Genomic DNA, 17,725 nt, shown 5'->3' with positions numbered 1-17,725 from the left:
CCTCTTTTCTTTCTTCAAAGTAGGAAACTAGGAAAGTATGCCAAGTTAGCTGTCAAGCTGTTTATGATCTTTCAAATGACTTTGTCAAAAAAACAAGTAAACAAACAAAAACACCCAACCCTTTGATTCATATTTTAAAAATCCTGAGTACCCTGCCCCTTCCACTCTTCTGTTTTCTGGCTTCTGCAACTCTGACAGAATTGAATTCAATATTAATGACTACCAATCATTTCCAGGCTACACGCTCTCCTGCCTTCTGCAGTCCAAATGCCTCGTTAGCTCGGCTCAGTCAGTAAGATGCTCACCTTTCTATTGGTTTCTCTTGGGTTTGAGATGAATAAAAATGTGGGCTAGTAGCAAGGCTAAAAAATAAATTCTGACTACTCAGGTACTCTCTACTTGCAGCTGAAGCATTGAAGTTGACTTCCCTTGGGAAGGTGTGTTATGCAAAGATACCTTGTGCAACTCTCTAGGGGTTGTTTCAGTGAAAGTCATGTGTGCTTTCTTACAAAACAAGGTGTTTTTTTTTCCTTGAGACATAAATGCAGGTATCTCTCTCTGCATTACAAGCAGAAAGAAGACAGCTAGATTACACTGCTGTTGCTTTTAAATGCATAATTAAGGAATTTAATCTGCTGAATAAAGGTAGCTTTTTTCTTTTAGAAAGCATTGGTTTGACCCAGCACACTCTTCTTTAAAAGATGCAAATGAAGTAAAAGTCTAGAAGTAGAACTCTGATGATTTTCAAAACCTCTGTCTCCAGTTCATTTTTAAAGTTGTTACAGATATACTGAATTCCCTGGCTGCCTTTACGAGATCACTTCTGACAGGTACTAACCACCTACAGCTACTTCTGAACCCTGCCCTCCCAGCAGCTTCATGGTGATTCTGCAGTCTGGCTTCCATATGAAGGCTTCACTATATTTTAAAAAGTGATTTTAGAATCTAGAAATATATTTTAAGTGTGAAAATACTGTATACCTGTCCCAAAGAGAGGGTATTCATATAGGCTAGTGTTAGCCTAGTGAAGCTGTACTCAGATTTCCTGTACAGGCCAGAAGAGATGCAGCCTGCTGTTTTAATTTACCCACTGGAAAAAGAGACATTGTGAAGAGACAGGAATCTTTAGCAGATGTACAAATGTTTGTATCACTTCAAGGTATCCATGTGTGATTTTAGATTCTCTTTTTAGAGTAGGTCAGTTCAAAAATTTTTTTTGCAACATTTTTGCCAGGACTTATCTTTTTTTTTTTTTTTTTTTTCCCTCCTCTTGGGAAGACAGAGGTTCACATAGCCTCTGAAAGGAGCAGCAAATGTTTTGTTTGAAATCAATAGAATTTGTAATCCTAAATCCCTCTATGCCTTTGAAAATCTCTCTGTGGATATACGCCTTGACCAAAACATCATCTTCCCCTTTCCTTTGACATTGAAGTTCCATTTCCATAACGGCAGAGAATTGATGCTCTTCAGCCTAATATGTACATGTCCCCAGTAATAATTCCTGGGAGCTGCATGCACATCATACGTGCTGGGCAATGAAGTATAGAAAGGCACTTAAAGTGAAAATTTCAAAAGCAACTATGTGTCCACAGAGACACCAAGGGGTATTTCCTTCCTAAACAGTTCAGCAATTTTGAAGATTCAAGTCTCTGGTTGGCAGAGTTGCTCCCTATTCTGGACAAAACAAAATATTTTTTACTTCTTTCTCCTATCCTTTGATGGCTAGCCCGGGAACTGTTGGAATAACTGCCATAACTTAACAACCCACCAAGACAAAGGAAGTGCAAAATGCCTGATGGACTCTGTACTGGAATCAGCAGCATATACACAATGCCCTTTTCTTTTGAAAATCAGCTCTGAAATTCACAACTTTGCAATTAGACTCAAAGAATTGCCCTCATAGCATTAGGAAATACAGTAATTACATTTATGGCATTCACTTAAGAAGTTTTTAAAATGAAAGAAAAAGTATGTGAAGACACCTGTTTTAAATTGCATGTTAGACTGAGATTCAGGGCTACAGAGAACCTTTCTAAGCACATATATTGTCACTGAATATAAATTGGAATGGATGCAGATTAAAAAACACAGCTAAAAAATACAGAGATGAGTCAAACTCTTATACATAAACCACCTCAAGCTGTGACTAAATTGGGAATGAGATGTAAGTACGAATATAGCTCTTCACTAACGCATACGACAGACAGAGCAAGAAAGGGAAAAAGTATATGGAAATTAAAAAAAATACAACCATAAAGTATTCACTAACTTTACCTTGATCGAAAGGCTTGTTTGGATTCCAGTTTCTGAAATAATCATCCTGAATAGGAAAGAAAAAAAATAAACTCAGGGAAAATATAAGCAATCTTTTTAGTACAATTTTATTTAATTAAACTACAAATGAATCAACTCATCTTTTGATCCTAAATATATTCAGCCCAAATCAGAGAAAACCGTCAACAGGTTGTATTCAAAAGACTAGTAAATGCAGGCTAGAATTTAAAGAATAAAAAAAACCCCTTGCATTCAGTACCTCAAATCTGACCTGTTTTTCAAAACACCCTTCATTAAGTATTTCCAGACAACTCTATTACTTCGTATCAGTCTACAACATTCAGTAATAAAGATAATATGACATGATGACAGCATTGTAAAAGGTCAGCAAAGTAAATCCCCAAATATATATATAAATATATATACACACACACATTTGGACACATGCAAATCACACCATTGTGAATGTTCAGATATACACTAATAATATTAAAAGCACTACACAATTTACAATAACATCCAAGGGAACTTGCAGTGAATGTTTTTGTAACTTGTTCCTACTAATAAATTTTATCTTTTTAGGACTTCTTAAATCTGATGTAAAGGTATGATCACACAGTGAGTTTTATGGTTCTGTTTTACGTAATTCTGATTGTGCTGTAAAACCAGGAAGTAGGAATTGTCAGCGTACTTGGCCAAATGATTATTGTTGTGAATAAGCTTTTTCCATGCTTTCTCCAGTCCTTTCCATGTCCCTGAATTTGTATTCTATGTATTTAGCAAATATATATCTGTAGGCAAAGTTTCCCCTACTTCGGAGTGCCATCAACCTGTGAAGAACTGGGGTTCAAGAGATTCAGCTTCAGCATATTCTGTATATCTCACTTGTCCTCTGTGAGAGGGAGCGATAACAACTGAATAATGTATTTGAAGTGAGGAATCATGGAAGATTTCTATAACACTGTTATATTTGTCTTCATGTTAATCTTTATTTCCTTTTTAATATATCCAACATTCTATATTCATTTCTTGAGGGCTGCCACTGAAGAGATGTCTTTATCAATTAGAATGACATTTACATTTCTTTTTCCTGCCAGGAGGGTAACTGAAAACCCATCAGTGTGAATAAAACACCTAAATTATTTCTTCCATAGGACTTTGCTTACCATTTATTTCTAGTTAACTGAATTTCACCTGCTCCCATGCTATCCAGTCACTCTAAGCATTACCCCACAGGTGACTGGAGGAAGGCAGGTTCTCTATGCACTGAGCGCCAGACAATGTGCCTTGTGGCACTGCATTCCTTTGGGATTATTATGGCTGGGGTGAGAAGCAGAAACTACTAACACTGATAGCATGGAGAACTGCGGATGCTCTTCTCTGATCTGGAGGCTGCCAAGGACGGGCAAATGCTGCCTGTAATGAGGGTACTGGTTGCAATTCTGTACGCCTTTCAAAAAGCAAATGTATTTGCTTTCTCCAAGTGTATTCATGCTGACTATGCTGTGTCTACCCTGACTTCATGGACAGCGATAGCTTTCCACAGTAACTATAAAGATTATTATTCATAATTTATTTCAGATACATCAGAAGAATCTCTAACTTTTCTCTTTAGAAGTACAGGGTTCGGCACCAGAAATAAAATCACAGACTTGCCTTTGAATTCCACAGCTTTGTTGATACAAAAAACCCACCAACTTCATTGTGATACACTGCTTTGTAATGGATTACAATGTACTGCTAAATTCACCAAGCATTAATCACTTTCTAGAATAAGGTGGTTTATTTATTTATTTATTAGGCTTTTGAGCAATTTTTTTTTTCTGGTAACAAATTATTATTATTATTTTTGCCTGTTTACATTCTAGGTGTTGCTTTGCTGCTGGGTTTTCAGCATCAGAAACTGTTAAATAATTCAAATCCCAAGAAAGATTTCTTATGCAGTTGGCATATGGAACCAATTTCGAAATAAGGATTGGAAAGGGGGTTTATCTCAATTTCAGTGTCAAAGGAGTATTTTACAGAAAATGCACCTTGCTCATAAAAAAAAAAAAAAAAAAAAAAAACACCTTCGAAAACACCCATCTCTTCTGTGACCCTATTCCTTCTCCTTTTCTCCTCTATGCAGGCATCTACATTGCTTTTTAAAACTGAAGCTACATCTATTTTAGAATTTGCCTAAAACTACAGGATGATAATGCAGGGAAATACACAGAAACATATATAGAAAGAAAAAAACAAAACAAAACATAATAAACAAAGAAAACAAAAAACCACAAACCTAAAAGACTGGAACAGAGAAAATCTTTGAGATTTTCAACATACAGAATTCATTATTTGTAGGAGTAAATAATGACTATACGTACATTAGAGCAATCTGGCTAACAGCAATTAAAAGCAACTTATGTCAGCTAGACAACAGAAAATATGGCAGTAGAGTTTTACTTCACTGTCAATACCAGCAAAACCTGTAGCTGAATAGACATAGAGCTGTAAAGGTGAAATTCATCCTGTAGATACCACTGAGCAGAAAAACCATGTCTCATTTAAATACCACCTAAAACTCTGACTTGAAAAATGGACAAGTCTTTGCACTAGGATATTGCAAAGATTAACCAGAAATGACTTTTGTTGGGAGGAGAAACTCCTAACACCCCCCAAAGGATAACTTCACTTCGCTGTAACTTCCTCCAACAGAAGAAGTATGTTGATATCACAACATACAGTACCTAAACCTGTATACCATTCAACATAAAAAATAAATAAATACAAGAAGATTGATTAAAGAGGTTTAACATTCACATTCAATAAAATACCACGATGACAGCACAGAAATCTATGTGTTTCTGAATTTTCTCCTCGGAAAGGCATTAATGTGTTTAAAATATCTTATACCTGCAGTAACCTATTCTATCATTTTAATATTAACATGTTAATAAACCAATATTAACACATGAATAATTAAAATGTATTAATACATGTACCATTCATAACAGCATTAATAGTTGATTAGAAATTAAGGTATAATATGCAATATGATATGCTGTAAATACTTCAATTCACTCTAAGGACATTTACAAGTTAAAAGTGAAAAACCTACCTCAACTTCCTGAATAGGCAAGCATTACAAATGAGAAAAGAAGAAAGAATGAAATTAAGCAATGTAAGGATATGACATTCACTGATTTTATCCTCAGTAGCCTTTAAAATGTGGAATCACTTATTTCAGATGACCTTAGCCTTCAAATGAAATTATTTTCTCTTTCTTTTCTGACCTTTGCACCTTGGCTGTCATGGCCCAGTTTCCAGCTGCTGTGCTATTAGCCAAATGCCATGCTATTAGTATGTTTGCCTCTCATAAAGTACCAAAAAAGACACTTTCATTTCCTTTTGGCTGACAAAAGCACCAGAAAGTATTTTTGCACATATTTATCTGTTACATACCTGATATGTGAGAGAATTAAAAATGTCTTTTTTCCCCTAAGTGACTTTAAAGACTATTTGTTTGATGGATTTGGGAGGGGAGGCAAAACCCGGCATGGATCCATTTCAGTACCAGAAACAGCAACTGAAAAATATTTTTATGAACAAATATTTGAAAGTATCTTTCTCCTTGTATAGAGTTCACACTTCAAGGGTTTTGCCTATGGCTCAGCGACCGTATATGACTAGATCAATCCTTTAATTAACTCAGGTGACTCGGCACACCTAAATTCATGCATGAAAAAAGGAGAATTGATACTGCAAACCAAGCCTGGATCTGACTGCCTTAGCTCAACCCAGCACCGTACAAAAATGACACATTGGCATGACCTCTGTACACACCCAGGAATACACGTGAACCCCAAACTCTAGAAGTTGCCCATCCCTCCCACACAGCACAAACGTACTGAAGAGTACCAAAGCTCTACTCCAGGTCCCTGACAGCCCCAGTCTCATCTGACAGATAATGCTCAGCTTCCACTGACAGGAAAAGAAATTTGGCATAGCCTTGCCTTCTGTTCTCACTGGGTGCTGGATGAGGCCTTCGGCAACAAGCCTTGTAAAAGTCTACTGGCTGCTAGGGCAGACATCAACCCAAGACGGAGAGGCAGGTAACCCGAGATGGTCACTCACAAGGTGAATAGCTCACAGGCTGTTGGCCAATTTTTGGCATCTCCTGACCTGATTTCAATTGCAAGGCTTGCGACAGGAACCGTCTTTTCAGCTCTGAATCTAATAATCAACTAGCGCTATGGACTCTTATGTCAAGCAGTGACCCTCAAAAAATTTAACTGAGAAATAAGTTATCGTAGCAAATGAAAAATGTGTAGAAAAATATGCATTGATAGACTTGGACCTCACTTCTTTATTACATTTTTACTGTTTTGATTTGTGCAATCCAGAGATGAGATAAAATAAATTCTGAAGTGATTTAAAACCATTTAATTGCACCAGACATGATAAATGGTTTCCTAAACAGAGGAAAATATTATTTTATCATCCAATGCATAGGCGTCAAATCCAACCAACTTAGATTAATATGCCATCAACAAAATCAATCAAGAGAATAATCATATGTTAAACTAAGCATGCAAAGGGCATATTAAAAAGTCCTAGTTTAAAAGCTCACAAAAAAAATAAAAAAAAAAGCTCAGCTTCCTTGGCCTCAATCCTCACTGCTTTATACAATATCCCACAGATTTCATCAGAAGTTTATGCACACATCATCTACCTAGTTGAAATGTAAAAATTGACTAAAAAAAAAAAAATCAAAAACCTCATAGACTGGGTTCTGATTTCCAAAACCCAAAACTTGAAGCGGATACAACATGTGATAGTGTCCTATCACTCATAGCAGAAAAGTTAGCAAATAACAGTTGACCCCAAGACCAGTAGAGTAATGATGTGCTTCCTATTACCCTCCATTTTACTCCAATAACAGTAGTAAGAAACAAAACAAACCCAACACATCTGAAATTAATGTAAAAACATGAATATGTTATAGACAATCACCTACCCCCTACCCCCACCACCAAAAAGAAAAAAAAAAAAAAGAAGTAAACAGCTTCTGGTTCTCCTGGAGATTAAGTATTTTAAGTATAAATCCCACAAAAGCTACTTCATTGTCAATTCAGTTATTACCTAATACTTTTGGAAGAGTTAATAAAGCATGGTTAATTTAACACAGGCACTCCATACGTAATTTATTCACTTGCCTAAAAGAACCCCTTGCAATATGCTCTTGTTTATAAATAGAAGTGAACATTAGCTAAATGCGTGCATAAATATTTATATTTTACTGCTTTAATTGAACTTATAAGTTATTTGTAGGAATCAAGCAGAAAAGAGATGATAGCTGAAAATCCTCCCCAGAACCCCTCTCATCGGCATCTCCCAGAGCCAGCTCACTTCAGTTTCCTCCCCCAAGGTTTGGGCAGATTACAGGGACTTGGTGGCAGCATCCACAGCCACCATGAAACCCCCACTGCCTGAGAAAAACGATATACAAAGGGCATAACCCCAAGGACTACCAGATAACCTTTTGGATGTAATCTTTGTTCCCAGCTCCTCCCAGCCAACAAGAGCATAAATTTCTAAACATCTCCAGGAGGGACGTTCATTAACACCGGTTTGCAGCCTGCTTAGTATTTTCCTCTTCCATCCTCCATCTATGATTAAACCTTTTACCCTCATAAAGACCAGCTGGGAAAAGTGGTAATTACCAGCTCATTGCTTTTTTAAAATTAGCTCCAGAAAGATGCAGCTGCATTTTCTGCCTCTCTACCTTGCAGTACAGGAGATCATTCCAACATCGAGCAGTGTGAAAGCACCAGCTGCTGCTTGCTGAAGTCAATCTAGCCAGTGTCATAAACATCTCCCCAAGGCCTAGGGCCAGTTTTAAGCAAATAGCTTGTGTCAGCAAATTACATATTATTTATTTATTTATTTAAGAGGAAGAGAAAATATTTTACCCACCGAGTATATCAGTGCATACAGATTTCCCAATGGTAGCTAGTGCCCAGAGTCTGCATCAGTTTCAGGCACTGGCTTCAAGATCCTAAGCACATTAAGACATCTCCAACTGCCTCTGAGCTCTTTTTTTTTGTCTCTCTCCTGGGAACCAGAGAATATGCATCCAGGAAGGATGCTTTTACTTAGTGAATTAGTAGTGGCTTGTGCTCTGGATATTTCATTTTGACTTGTTAGGGAAAATATTTGTGAAGTTTCGTGATAAATTTCCCAGAAAGGCCAGGGTTTACTTTGGTGAAATTGAAAGAAATCATTTCAGACTGAAGTAGTACCATGTGTCATGAAAGGTCTAAGGATGTCAGAACCTGTCTAGAATACTGTAGCTAAGTCATTTATAAAAATATAATGCAATGCTTTAGCCTAGAAAAAAAAAAAACAAGGTTGGTTTAAAGGGTTCACATTGGACTCATGCATAATACTAAATAAATTAATATTGATTTATTAATAAGAATATGAAATACACATCAAAATAAATCCTTAGATATAGATTTTATAGAAAAGGTCATAGACCATGTATTGCAATCTCGCATGTTTCATTCTCAGCACATGTATTTTTTGTTGACCTACCACTAATGTGCAAAAGAATTCCTTCTACTTAGTACAGCCTGGGACATTAAATTTTTCTTATTTTCATATAACTATTTTTTGCCCCCTTTTTATAAAAGAAAAAACTGTATCAGGAAACAAGATTTGCCACTCCTGCTTTACTGGAAGACATTTCCAGAAGTTTCCATAGGCAATATTAAGAAAGTGGCATACAGAACTTTCAGCACAATCTTTCTTTAGTCACAGTCCCAATGTTTCATTGGGGTGGCCATAAATAAATATATAAAATCAGAAATTAAATTATAAAAAATGAAAATAATTGAAAAATAGGTTACCACTGAGCCTATGTCAGCCTGAATAATAATTCTCATTCTTTAGAACTCAACCATGGGGCCTTTTATGTAGAAATCTTCCAGCTGCTCTGCTGCTTCTTTCCTTCTTTCTTTCTTTTTTAAAGGACAAATATAGTAAGAACTAAAAATAATTCTTTTTGAACAAAAACTCTGTGTTTATCCATACGAATGAAGCCAAAGGGCATGTCTACAACGAGGAGGGCAAACAGATGCTCATCTACTCTGCTTGTGCTTCAAGCAGGATGAATGAGGGCCAGCTGTGAGCCAGAAGCCATATAGCTGCCTTAGCGCAGCACTGTGCCAGCACACACAGCTGATAGATTTGGGTGGCTGGAATAATCACACCACTGTCTGCTCTAGCTAGTGCTGAAATACTTAAAACTGAAAAGAAAAAAGCCTTATCTTGGCCTGATTATTCTTTGATGGTCCTCTTAATAAACTTTAGAAATACGTTATTGCTTCTGCTTGAACTCTTCCTCTTGTTAGCAGGTGCTAAAAAGCCTTTTTTCCATGTCTAAGGTTAAATAATTCTTACCAACTTTCCTTTCATCAAGCTTTCCACACCTTAGCATGTCCCACTATACTGTTTTATTCCTCAAACTGTCAAGCTCTTACAAGGCCAGAACCTCAGGAGTCTCCCAAGGTAAGGGCTCGCAGATCCCTGTTGGGTTGGTTGTGCTGCACTTCCCAGAGATGCAGCTCCAAGGCCAGACTGAAAAACAGACCACTGGCTGGCTCCTTATCTGGCAATTTAACAAGATACTCCTAGCCACAGGGCCTTAGCCACAAGGAACCATCTCAGAGGCACTGCAGAGCACGGTTCATGGCATTTTTCTCCAGCCATAAGTTCCTTTCCCTGACCTTTGTGAAGGGTCTCTGTTCCGGCTGCTTGCAGAGGCAGCGCAGGGAGGGAGGAATTAGGGCTGGAGGAAAGACAGGCACCGGAATACTTCTAACGAGGCCTGAGGATAAGAAGTCGTGTAGTGATGATTTACCATCTCAACTGAAACAATTTCCTCAGGCAATCAGATCCTGTGGCAATCTGTAGGCAAGCTCAGTAGGTATTGACCCCTAAATAAATTAGTAAGGCCCTATTCTCTCCAACATTTGGTCACAGACACTGGAGGGTTTCTGATTTCTTTGGTTACTCTCTGATTATACCCTGATGCCTGCAGCATGTTTATGCAAATCTCTGCTTAACTGTAATTCCTCACAACAAAGCGTCTCTCACAACAAACACGGTTGATTCAGCTTCTGAACCTCAGTCAGGTTTCCCATTGCTAGAGAGTGAGCTACACTGCGGATCACCTACACAGCACCGGGGCTGTGTGGGAGCGAGGGTGTAGGTGGGAAACTGCAGACAAGTAGAAGGAAGAGGCCAGCACCAGAGTTCTGGGATGAGTAAGACTGAAACTCGACAGTGTGTGAAGGCAGCGAGAGCTGCAACCTGGGCCAAGCTGGGTATGGGCTCCTTACCTGGGAGATTCCACCAAGAAAGCAGTAGCAAAGCTGAAAGCTCTCATGGAAGGCCAGAGAACATACAGTTCACAGACATAAGCTTGAGAGATGCCCTGTTAAATCATACCTTGGTGGTCGCATTATCTGCTTTGCAATTTATGTAACCTGGTTAGAAAACACAGAGCTGTCGTGGAACAAATGTCAATGGGGTCACACCTTTCAGAATACAGACAGAACACAGTCAATACTGACGGGATTTTTACTTCACTTTGTGCAGGTCCTCGGAGATTGACTGGTGAAGAACTGCTTGCATTGCACAGCAGCTTTGGCACAGAGCACAGAGGAAGCTCCTGAGCCGTTAGGTCCCACTTCCACAACAGCAGCACCTAGCTGAAGAGGAAGCAAGAAGCAGAGCCAGAGACTACAGAAATATATTTCTCTTCCTTCCAGGTGAAACTCCTTAAAGCAGCTTTATTTCTGATCTGTGAATTTCACATGAATTAGCAATTGGGTAGACAGGCTAAGTCACCAAATCTAGCCATCCTTACAAAGGTCCAGCAAATACATGGGAAAACTACGAATGCCCTCTGTGTGAATCAGTCAGTGGATCTCCACTGATGGATAAAAGTAAAGAACCTCCCCCAGTGTTTTCTCACGTGCTCGTTTGTTTGTTTTCCACTCATCAAAACCACTGTGTCTTTACCTTGGGTTATTGCTGTGAAGGTGGGTTGAGAATGCCCCCCTACGGGTTCTCTACATAAAGATATGCTTAATAAATCATATGCTCAATAGGTGTATTATTTAAAACATACATTGAAAGGAAAGCTACTAAACTCTTTCCGCATCTTAATTCTCATTCAAAGACTCAAATTACATACTTAGAAAGCAATTGTTTTCAGGCAGCTTGCAAGCCAAGCACATTAAGCTTGAAGGTTATAAAGCCATTGGCAATGTTACTTCACTTTCAGTATCCTTGCTGCTCTGTGAGTGCATTTGCAGAAGCAATTTGTGACAGATTCACTGGGCCTTTTTTAGCTGAACATTCAGGGTTAATATCTGGAGAATAACATTCACATAAAGGAATCCTAATGCTTCCACTTTCACAGTGGCGTTCGCTGCTTTACAGGGAATAACAATCTGCATAGTGATTACATAAATAGATATATTATTGTTTTATTTTACAAGGTCTGCAGAAATCGTTTTAGTCGTGATTTTTTTTTATTTAAATGTTCTATTATAGGAATAATCTCAGCATGAGACAAAATGATAATTCTCCTGATATCAAAGTTATGAAATAAGTTATGAATAAACTTGTAATTATATTTCATGCAGATATACAAATCCCAGTGGTTAAAACATACAAGGGAACAAACAGTGGTTGAATAAAATCAACTCATCTAACTTTGATACTCAGTGATACAATTTTCTGAGATCTAAAGAGACAGTTAAACTAGTTATGTCCTAAGTCTTTAAAATTGCTTCTTTAAATGCATAACTAATGACTGGCAGGAGAATGTCTGAATTGCACTGAATTATGAGCAATGAACTGTCCCTGGAAGAACATATGTATTTGTTTTTAATTTCATTCGTAGCCTCAAGAAAAATCTAGCTCCAAGGATTTCTGGAACTCTTTACATAAGGTAAAATCAAACTGTCCACACTGCTGTTGAAAAGAACAAGTTTGCAGGCCTGGTTTTAGTCAGTGTTTTAAATTTCTTAGATCTGAATCAGAAAAAGCAGTCATGGTCAACTAGTTTATGAAATAGCCAGTTGCTGACTGCGTGAAACAGTTGTTGGCATTTTCAGATCAGAAACCCTGTGAGCCATTACAAATGTGTGGTTTCCATTCCAGTTTGAGATATAATTTTGTTAATTGTCTCTGGGATTTTATCCATTCTAAAAAAAAGGGAAAAGCATCAGAAGTCATTATGCAAAACTGACAGCAAGCTTAAAGGAAACAAAACAGCAAAGTGCTTGTAGCAGTTGCTGGAAACAGAAATCCTGTCCTCATTCCAGAAAGCGCTCCTCACTGCCTTGTGTCTCACCAACAACTTGAACATACAGTAGGTTATTTTAATTACCTTGATCAGTTTATGAAAGTTGTTACATGACGAGGTTTTCTGTAATAGTTGGAGCTGGTTGATTCAAGAAAAGTCCCTCATGTTTTGTCACTGATGCACTTGTGTTATCTCTACCTATTTTCTAAAAAATCACAGCAGGTTCAAAAGACCGTACCATTTTACTGCCAGTACCTCATTAATTTATTACACCAATGAAGTAAGATTATTCTGCATACTGAGAAACTGATTTCTTGACCCATCTGAAAACTAACAATGACAAAATGTTACCTTTCATAAATGACTGCTACTCGCCGTCTACTTGAAACAATAGTATTTTGGTAAGAAACTGCTTTAGCTGGAATGGTATTTGAAAATGTTTAACTAAAATAATCAATATAAAAAAAAAAATAAGAAAAAAGAAAAAATGCCAAAGAAACAAAATATTCTGTTTCTGCAAAAAGATACCTGAACTGCACTAATAGCTCTAGTGGGATCTAAATGCCAAGGCTGTCTGTGTTCACAGTACAGAGATTTCCATATGCATTGATTCTATTTTATTTTAGCTGAAGGCAGCACCTGAGTATCCAATCTATGCATAATTTCTCAAGAAGTCCATAGAACACTGACCAAAGGCAATTTGTAATCCACACATAACATCTTAAGCCACACAAGTCAAACTACAGTTCCACTTGCATTTGCAATGACAAAGATGATCTAATAGCCTAATTTGTCCACCTCTATTTGCTAGCAAAAGTCCAAACCAATGGCAGCATCACCATTTCTAGATAAGGATTTTACGGCATTTGACCACTACTACCATTTGATGCCTCCCCCTCAAGGAGGGAGATAAATGACCCCTCACAGCTTATACACAAAGGCCAAAAAACTGCAGAACAATTACTCACCAATTAATCATTTCAAACCCTCTGAGTGTGCCTAGGTATTCAATGCGGATTATTTGAATACTGGGCTTTTAATATATTTTTATTCACAGAAGGATGCCTCCCTCTAAGTAGTAAGAATTCAAACCATAGATCTAACTTCTCAGGATTTTAATAATCTCATTTCATGATGGAGTATGACCCATCATTTTCAGATATACACATGGATGGAGTTCACACCCAAACTTCTTGCACCCCAAAACTCCAAACATCATTATGTCAGCTATCCTCAGATCATTTTTCCATTTTGCTGCAAAATCATGACGTGCAAGAGTGAAAAGAAAGATTTAAATAAGATTCATTTGTGTCATATGACTGCAGAATCTTCAGCCATTTCATTTATGCTTTCATTGACTCAACTCATCATTTAATTTTTTTGCTTACATAGGAAATTTCACCCAGCACACTCTCTGGAAACAGTATTCAGTGTGAACAAACATAGTCAAGAATTGACTCATGTTTAGAGCTCCTCCAATGAGACAAAATTAAAAATACGTAATATAGGTTGTATTAAATTTCCATAGCTCTGATGGTGATAAAGCAACAGTCAAGCTAAGGTCTTCTGACAAAATTGAGAAAACTGCGTGACCTTGCCTTTTTTTAACAGAGCATGCCTCTTGGATCAAGGAAAGACATCTGAAAGAGTCTCCTGTAGGGAGATATAATGCACTCTTGAACTTGCCAGAACGCGCGCTTCAGTGATAAAAGGTCAATACATAGTGTGGCACGGCGTGGAATGAACAACGACACGAGAAAGTAAGATGTAGCAAAACATTATTTTACAATCTCAGGCACCTTCTACCCAAGCAGCCATGGCTCGAGAGAATATATAGCTTCCAGATCTCAAAAAGGCATTTTTGAACTGTTCTGCTCTAAACTGATGTATGCTCCTGATCTCTAGACATTACAGTTGCTCACTCTTACAGGGATTAAAACATGAAGTGCATCAAAAGCAAACCAAATAGGCATTTTGATGAAGAATAGTACTTGAGAAGACGGTATTTAGAAACATCTAAAGAGCATGGAAGGTCTTAAAGACTTCTTGAGGCACAATAGAACATCTGAATTTCTGTCATCTATAATTTTACACCCAAGGTCTAGTACAACTACTTATTTAATTCCTCCAACTGAGAAAATAGTTCAAGCATGCTATGCAACTAATCTCCAAACCTTAGAGATGTAAACTTGGAGAAAATATGTCTTAGAGAGCAGATGCATCTACAGTACATAGAATTAAAAAGTAAATATGCTGCGAATCCCCAGAAACATACTTGAAATGACGACCCCCTCCCCTCCCAACACACACATACATATATTTCTATGACTTTCATAGCTCTGTTAAGATTTCAGTAAGTAAACTTCAACATGAATCTTTTTTAGTCTTACAACATTCTTTTATTTAAAAAATATTCTGTTTTCTATGCAACAGCATACACTTTTTAAACCACACACTTTTCTGATTCCATACACTGTACTACAAGAAGGTTTGAAGCAGATGCTGTACAAATAATCCACCCAGTTGTAGCTTCTGAAACTGAAAAAAAAAACCACAACTGTTTCTTTCTGTCTTCAGCTGCTGAATTAATGAACATATGCCTTAAGGTTCAGATTGGATGTTAGGAAAAGGTTTTTCACTGAGAGTGTGATTGGGCACTGGAACAGGCTCCCCAAGGCAGTGGTCACAGCACTGAGCCTGCTGGAGTTCAAGAAGCATTTGGACAACACTTTCAGACATAGGGTTTGATTTTTGGGTGGTCCTGTGTGGAGTCAGGAGGTGGACTTGATGATCCTTAAGGGTCCCTTCCAACTTGGGATATCTTATGATTTTATGATTAAGTGCTCTTCATAAACAATTTTTCAGGCTGCTAAGCCAAAGCCTTGACTTTATGCATGTGTCACAAGAAGTAGCATGCTCTGAGAATCTCCTGAAAAAAGTTATTTTACTTGCAAAATATTAATGCCAATTTCTTTAGTAAATACGAGTATTTACCCAAAGTAAGAATAGAGATTTAGAGTCACATGTCTATTTGTTTCAATATATGCATGAATGTGCACAGAGAGTTCATCCTAACAGATTTAACAAATGTTTGTTGTTGGAGACCAACACAGGTTCAGAATCATCTTTATGTAGCCAAACACCATACTTTCTTGGATATTTGCCAATCACTGTTAAATTTTCTGCTCCCACTGAAGGCAGAGATCCCTGCTGTGGTGTCCCAAGAAGGTGATTTCCTCAACTGCAGAAGGGGTTGGGAAAGCACAAGGTTGGCTCCCTGAGTGAGATTCAGATGGTGCTCAGGAACTTATAGAAAACATTTTAAAATATCCTAACAAACAAGAGCATCATAAAATATATCCACAAAATATGCAGTAAGACAATGCAAACACCATGGGATTTAAAATACTAAATTCCCTGGCAATTTAGCATCATTACGATATGGCATCAAATTACAACAAAGGTTTTAGTATGGCGATTAAAATCGTTTTTACATTAAAACTATAGACTACTTGTAGATCTTCTAAAACAGCCTTTAGATCTCAAGAAAGCTTAAATTGGAAAGTATGTTTCAAGTCCAGCAACATTAAAAAATGCACAAGGCAAACTTATTCTCCACAAAGAATATAAAATTGCTGATCATTTATGTTTAAGATTTCTGAGGAACTGAGTAATAGCAGCTTTTGCTCATTTGTTATGAGATCCAATGAAGTTTGAACAGCTAATTAAAACATAGGATTTCCTGCACTGAAGCTAATTCTTAGTAGTTGTGCATTACATTCATTCTCATTGTTCACCCCATTATCCAAGGAAACAATATCAAGATGTGTTAAATTTGTTATAAGCTAACCATGAAACATGCATTGTAACCATGTGTTAAAAGGGAAACACAAAACCGAAATATTTACAATTGCTATGGAACAAACAATAGCTCCAGCAACTGGGGACTTGCCTCATTCTAATTGAATTAAAGAAAGTCAGGAATGTGAAAGCTCAGCTGCAGTAACATTCATTTAGATTATTACCTTGCTTGGCATTGTCGTTTCTGAAATTATATTTTGGCAGATTCCAGGAACGCTGTCAAGCCATTTGTCAGCTCAGTCAAAGATATTACAAGCTGGCAGAATCTTTGAACAGAGGCAAACTCATTTTCACAAAAGTATTTTGAGAAGTGTTTGCTAGGGAAACTGCAACTTGAAATCAAGAGAGCAAAATCCAGCCCAATGAAAATGAGAATTTTAATGCTAGCTTGAGTACAGGAAAAATATGCATTTGGTAAGACTTCCCTAAATGTCCCCATTTGTCTAGTCTTCAGAAAATTAGTTAGCCACACAGAGACACTAACACTGCCACGGTGTTACATTGGATGCTTAAAAAGCAACTGAGTCCTTCAAGCCAGACTGGGGCTGCATACACTTGTTTTCATGTTAAGAATCCTGCAATGGGTTAGCAAAATGTAAACGTTGTCCTAATGTATTGTTTCCTTACAGTGGGCTAAGAACATCTAATGGCTGAAAAGTACCACAGTACGTGATGGATGGATTAGATCCTTCCCTAGCTGTGATTTGTATGATACAGATGCATGTCAGGGAAGGGGAGAACACATCTAATCCTCCTGCAGCACAGCCTCAGCCACCTACATCAACAAGCAGCACAGTGCCAGAGAGGATCTGCAGATTGAAATAATTTGTTCTGTGGATTCGATATCTGCTCTACATGAGGTCTATCCTCTCCTTCCAACCTACTCCAGTCCGATCCCCTGATCTCTGCAGTGTGAACAGCGCAGTAACTGCAGACAGCTGGGAGCCTTGTTTCCACAGCGCACTTCGATGCAAACTAAAATGCCAATGAAGACATGCTCTGTGCTTCCTGTCTGCTACTTTTAAGGCCTGTGACAACCAAAATAGATCCTGATTAAACACTGGATGATTAAGAGATCTAGATCACGTGAGCCAGGCTGTGGTCTGAGCAACGTAGCTTACCGAGGAGAAGGTGATGGGAAAGTCTGATGCAGTGTGAGAGTAATCCAGAAAATGAAGTAAATGTATAACAATAGCAAGAAAGCAAGCAGAGACCTCAAAAAAA

At 37.7% G+C, this 17,725-nt stretch overlaps 1 protein-coding gene across 1 annotated transcript in view; it reads right to left on the bottom strand.

The window, feature by feature from the left end:
- SPOCK1 (SPARC (osteonectin), cwcv and kazal like domains proteoglycan 1) overlaps positions 1-17,725 on the bottom strand; it is a 286,277-nt gene that overhangs the window by 187,858 nt on the left and 80,694 nt on the right. Inside the window, exon 3 of the mRNA XM_068698036.1 lies at positions 2,275-2,320. Within this exon, the coding sequence (XP_068554137.1) occupies positions 2,275-2,320 (46 nt within the window). The remainder of the gene's footprint in view (positions 1-2,274; positions 2,321-17,725) is intronic.

This window comes from Anas acuta, chromosome 14 (genome assembly GCF_963932015.1).
Source record: "Anas acuta chromosome 14, bAnaAcu1.1, whole genome shotgun sequence".
In the NCBI taxonomy this organism is placed as follows: domain Eukaryota; kingdom Metazoa; phylum Chordata; class Aves; order Anseriformes; family Anatidae; genus Anas; species Anas acuta.
Note: the sequence above shows the minus strand (reverse complement) of the source record. Positions and strands in the feature narration are given on the sequence as shown.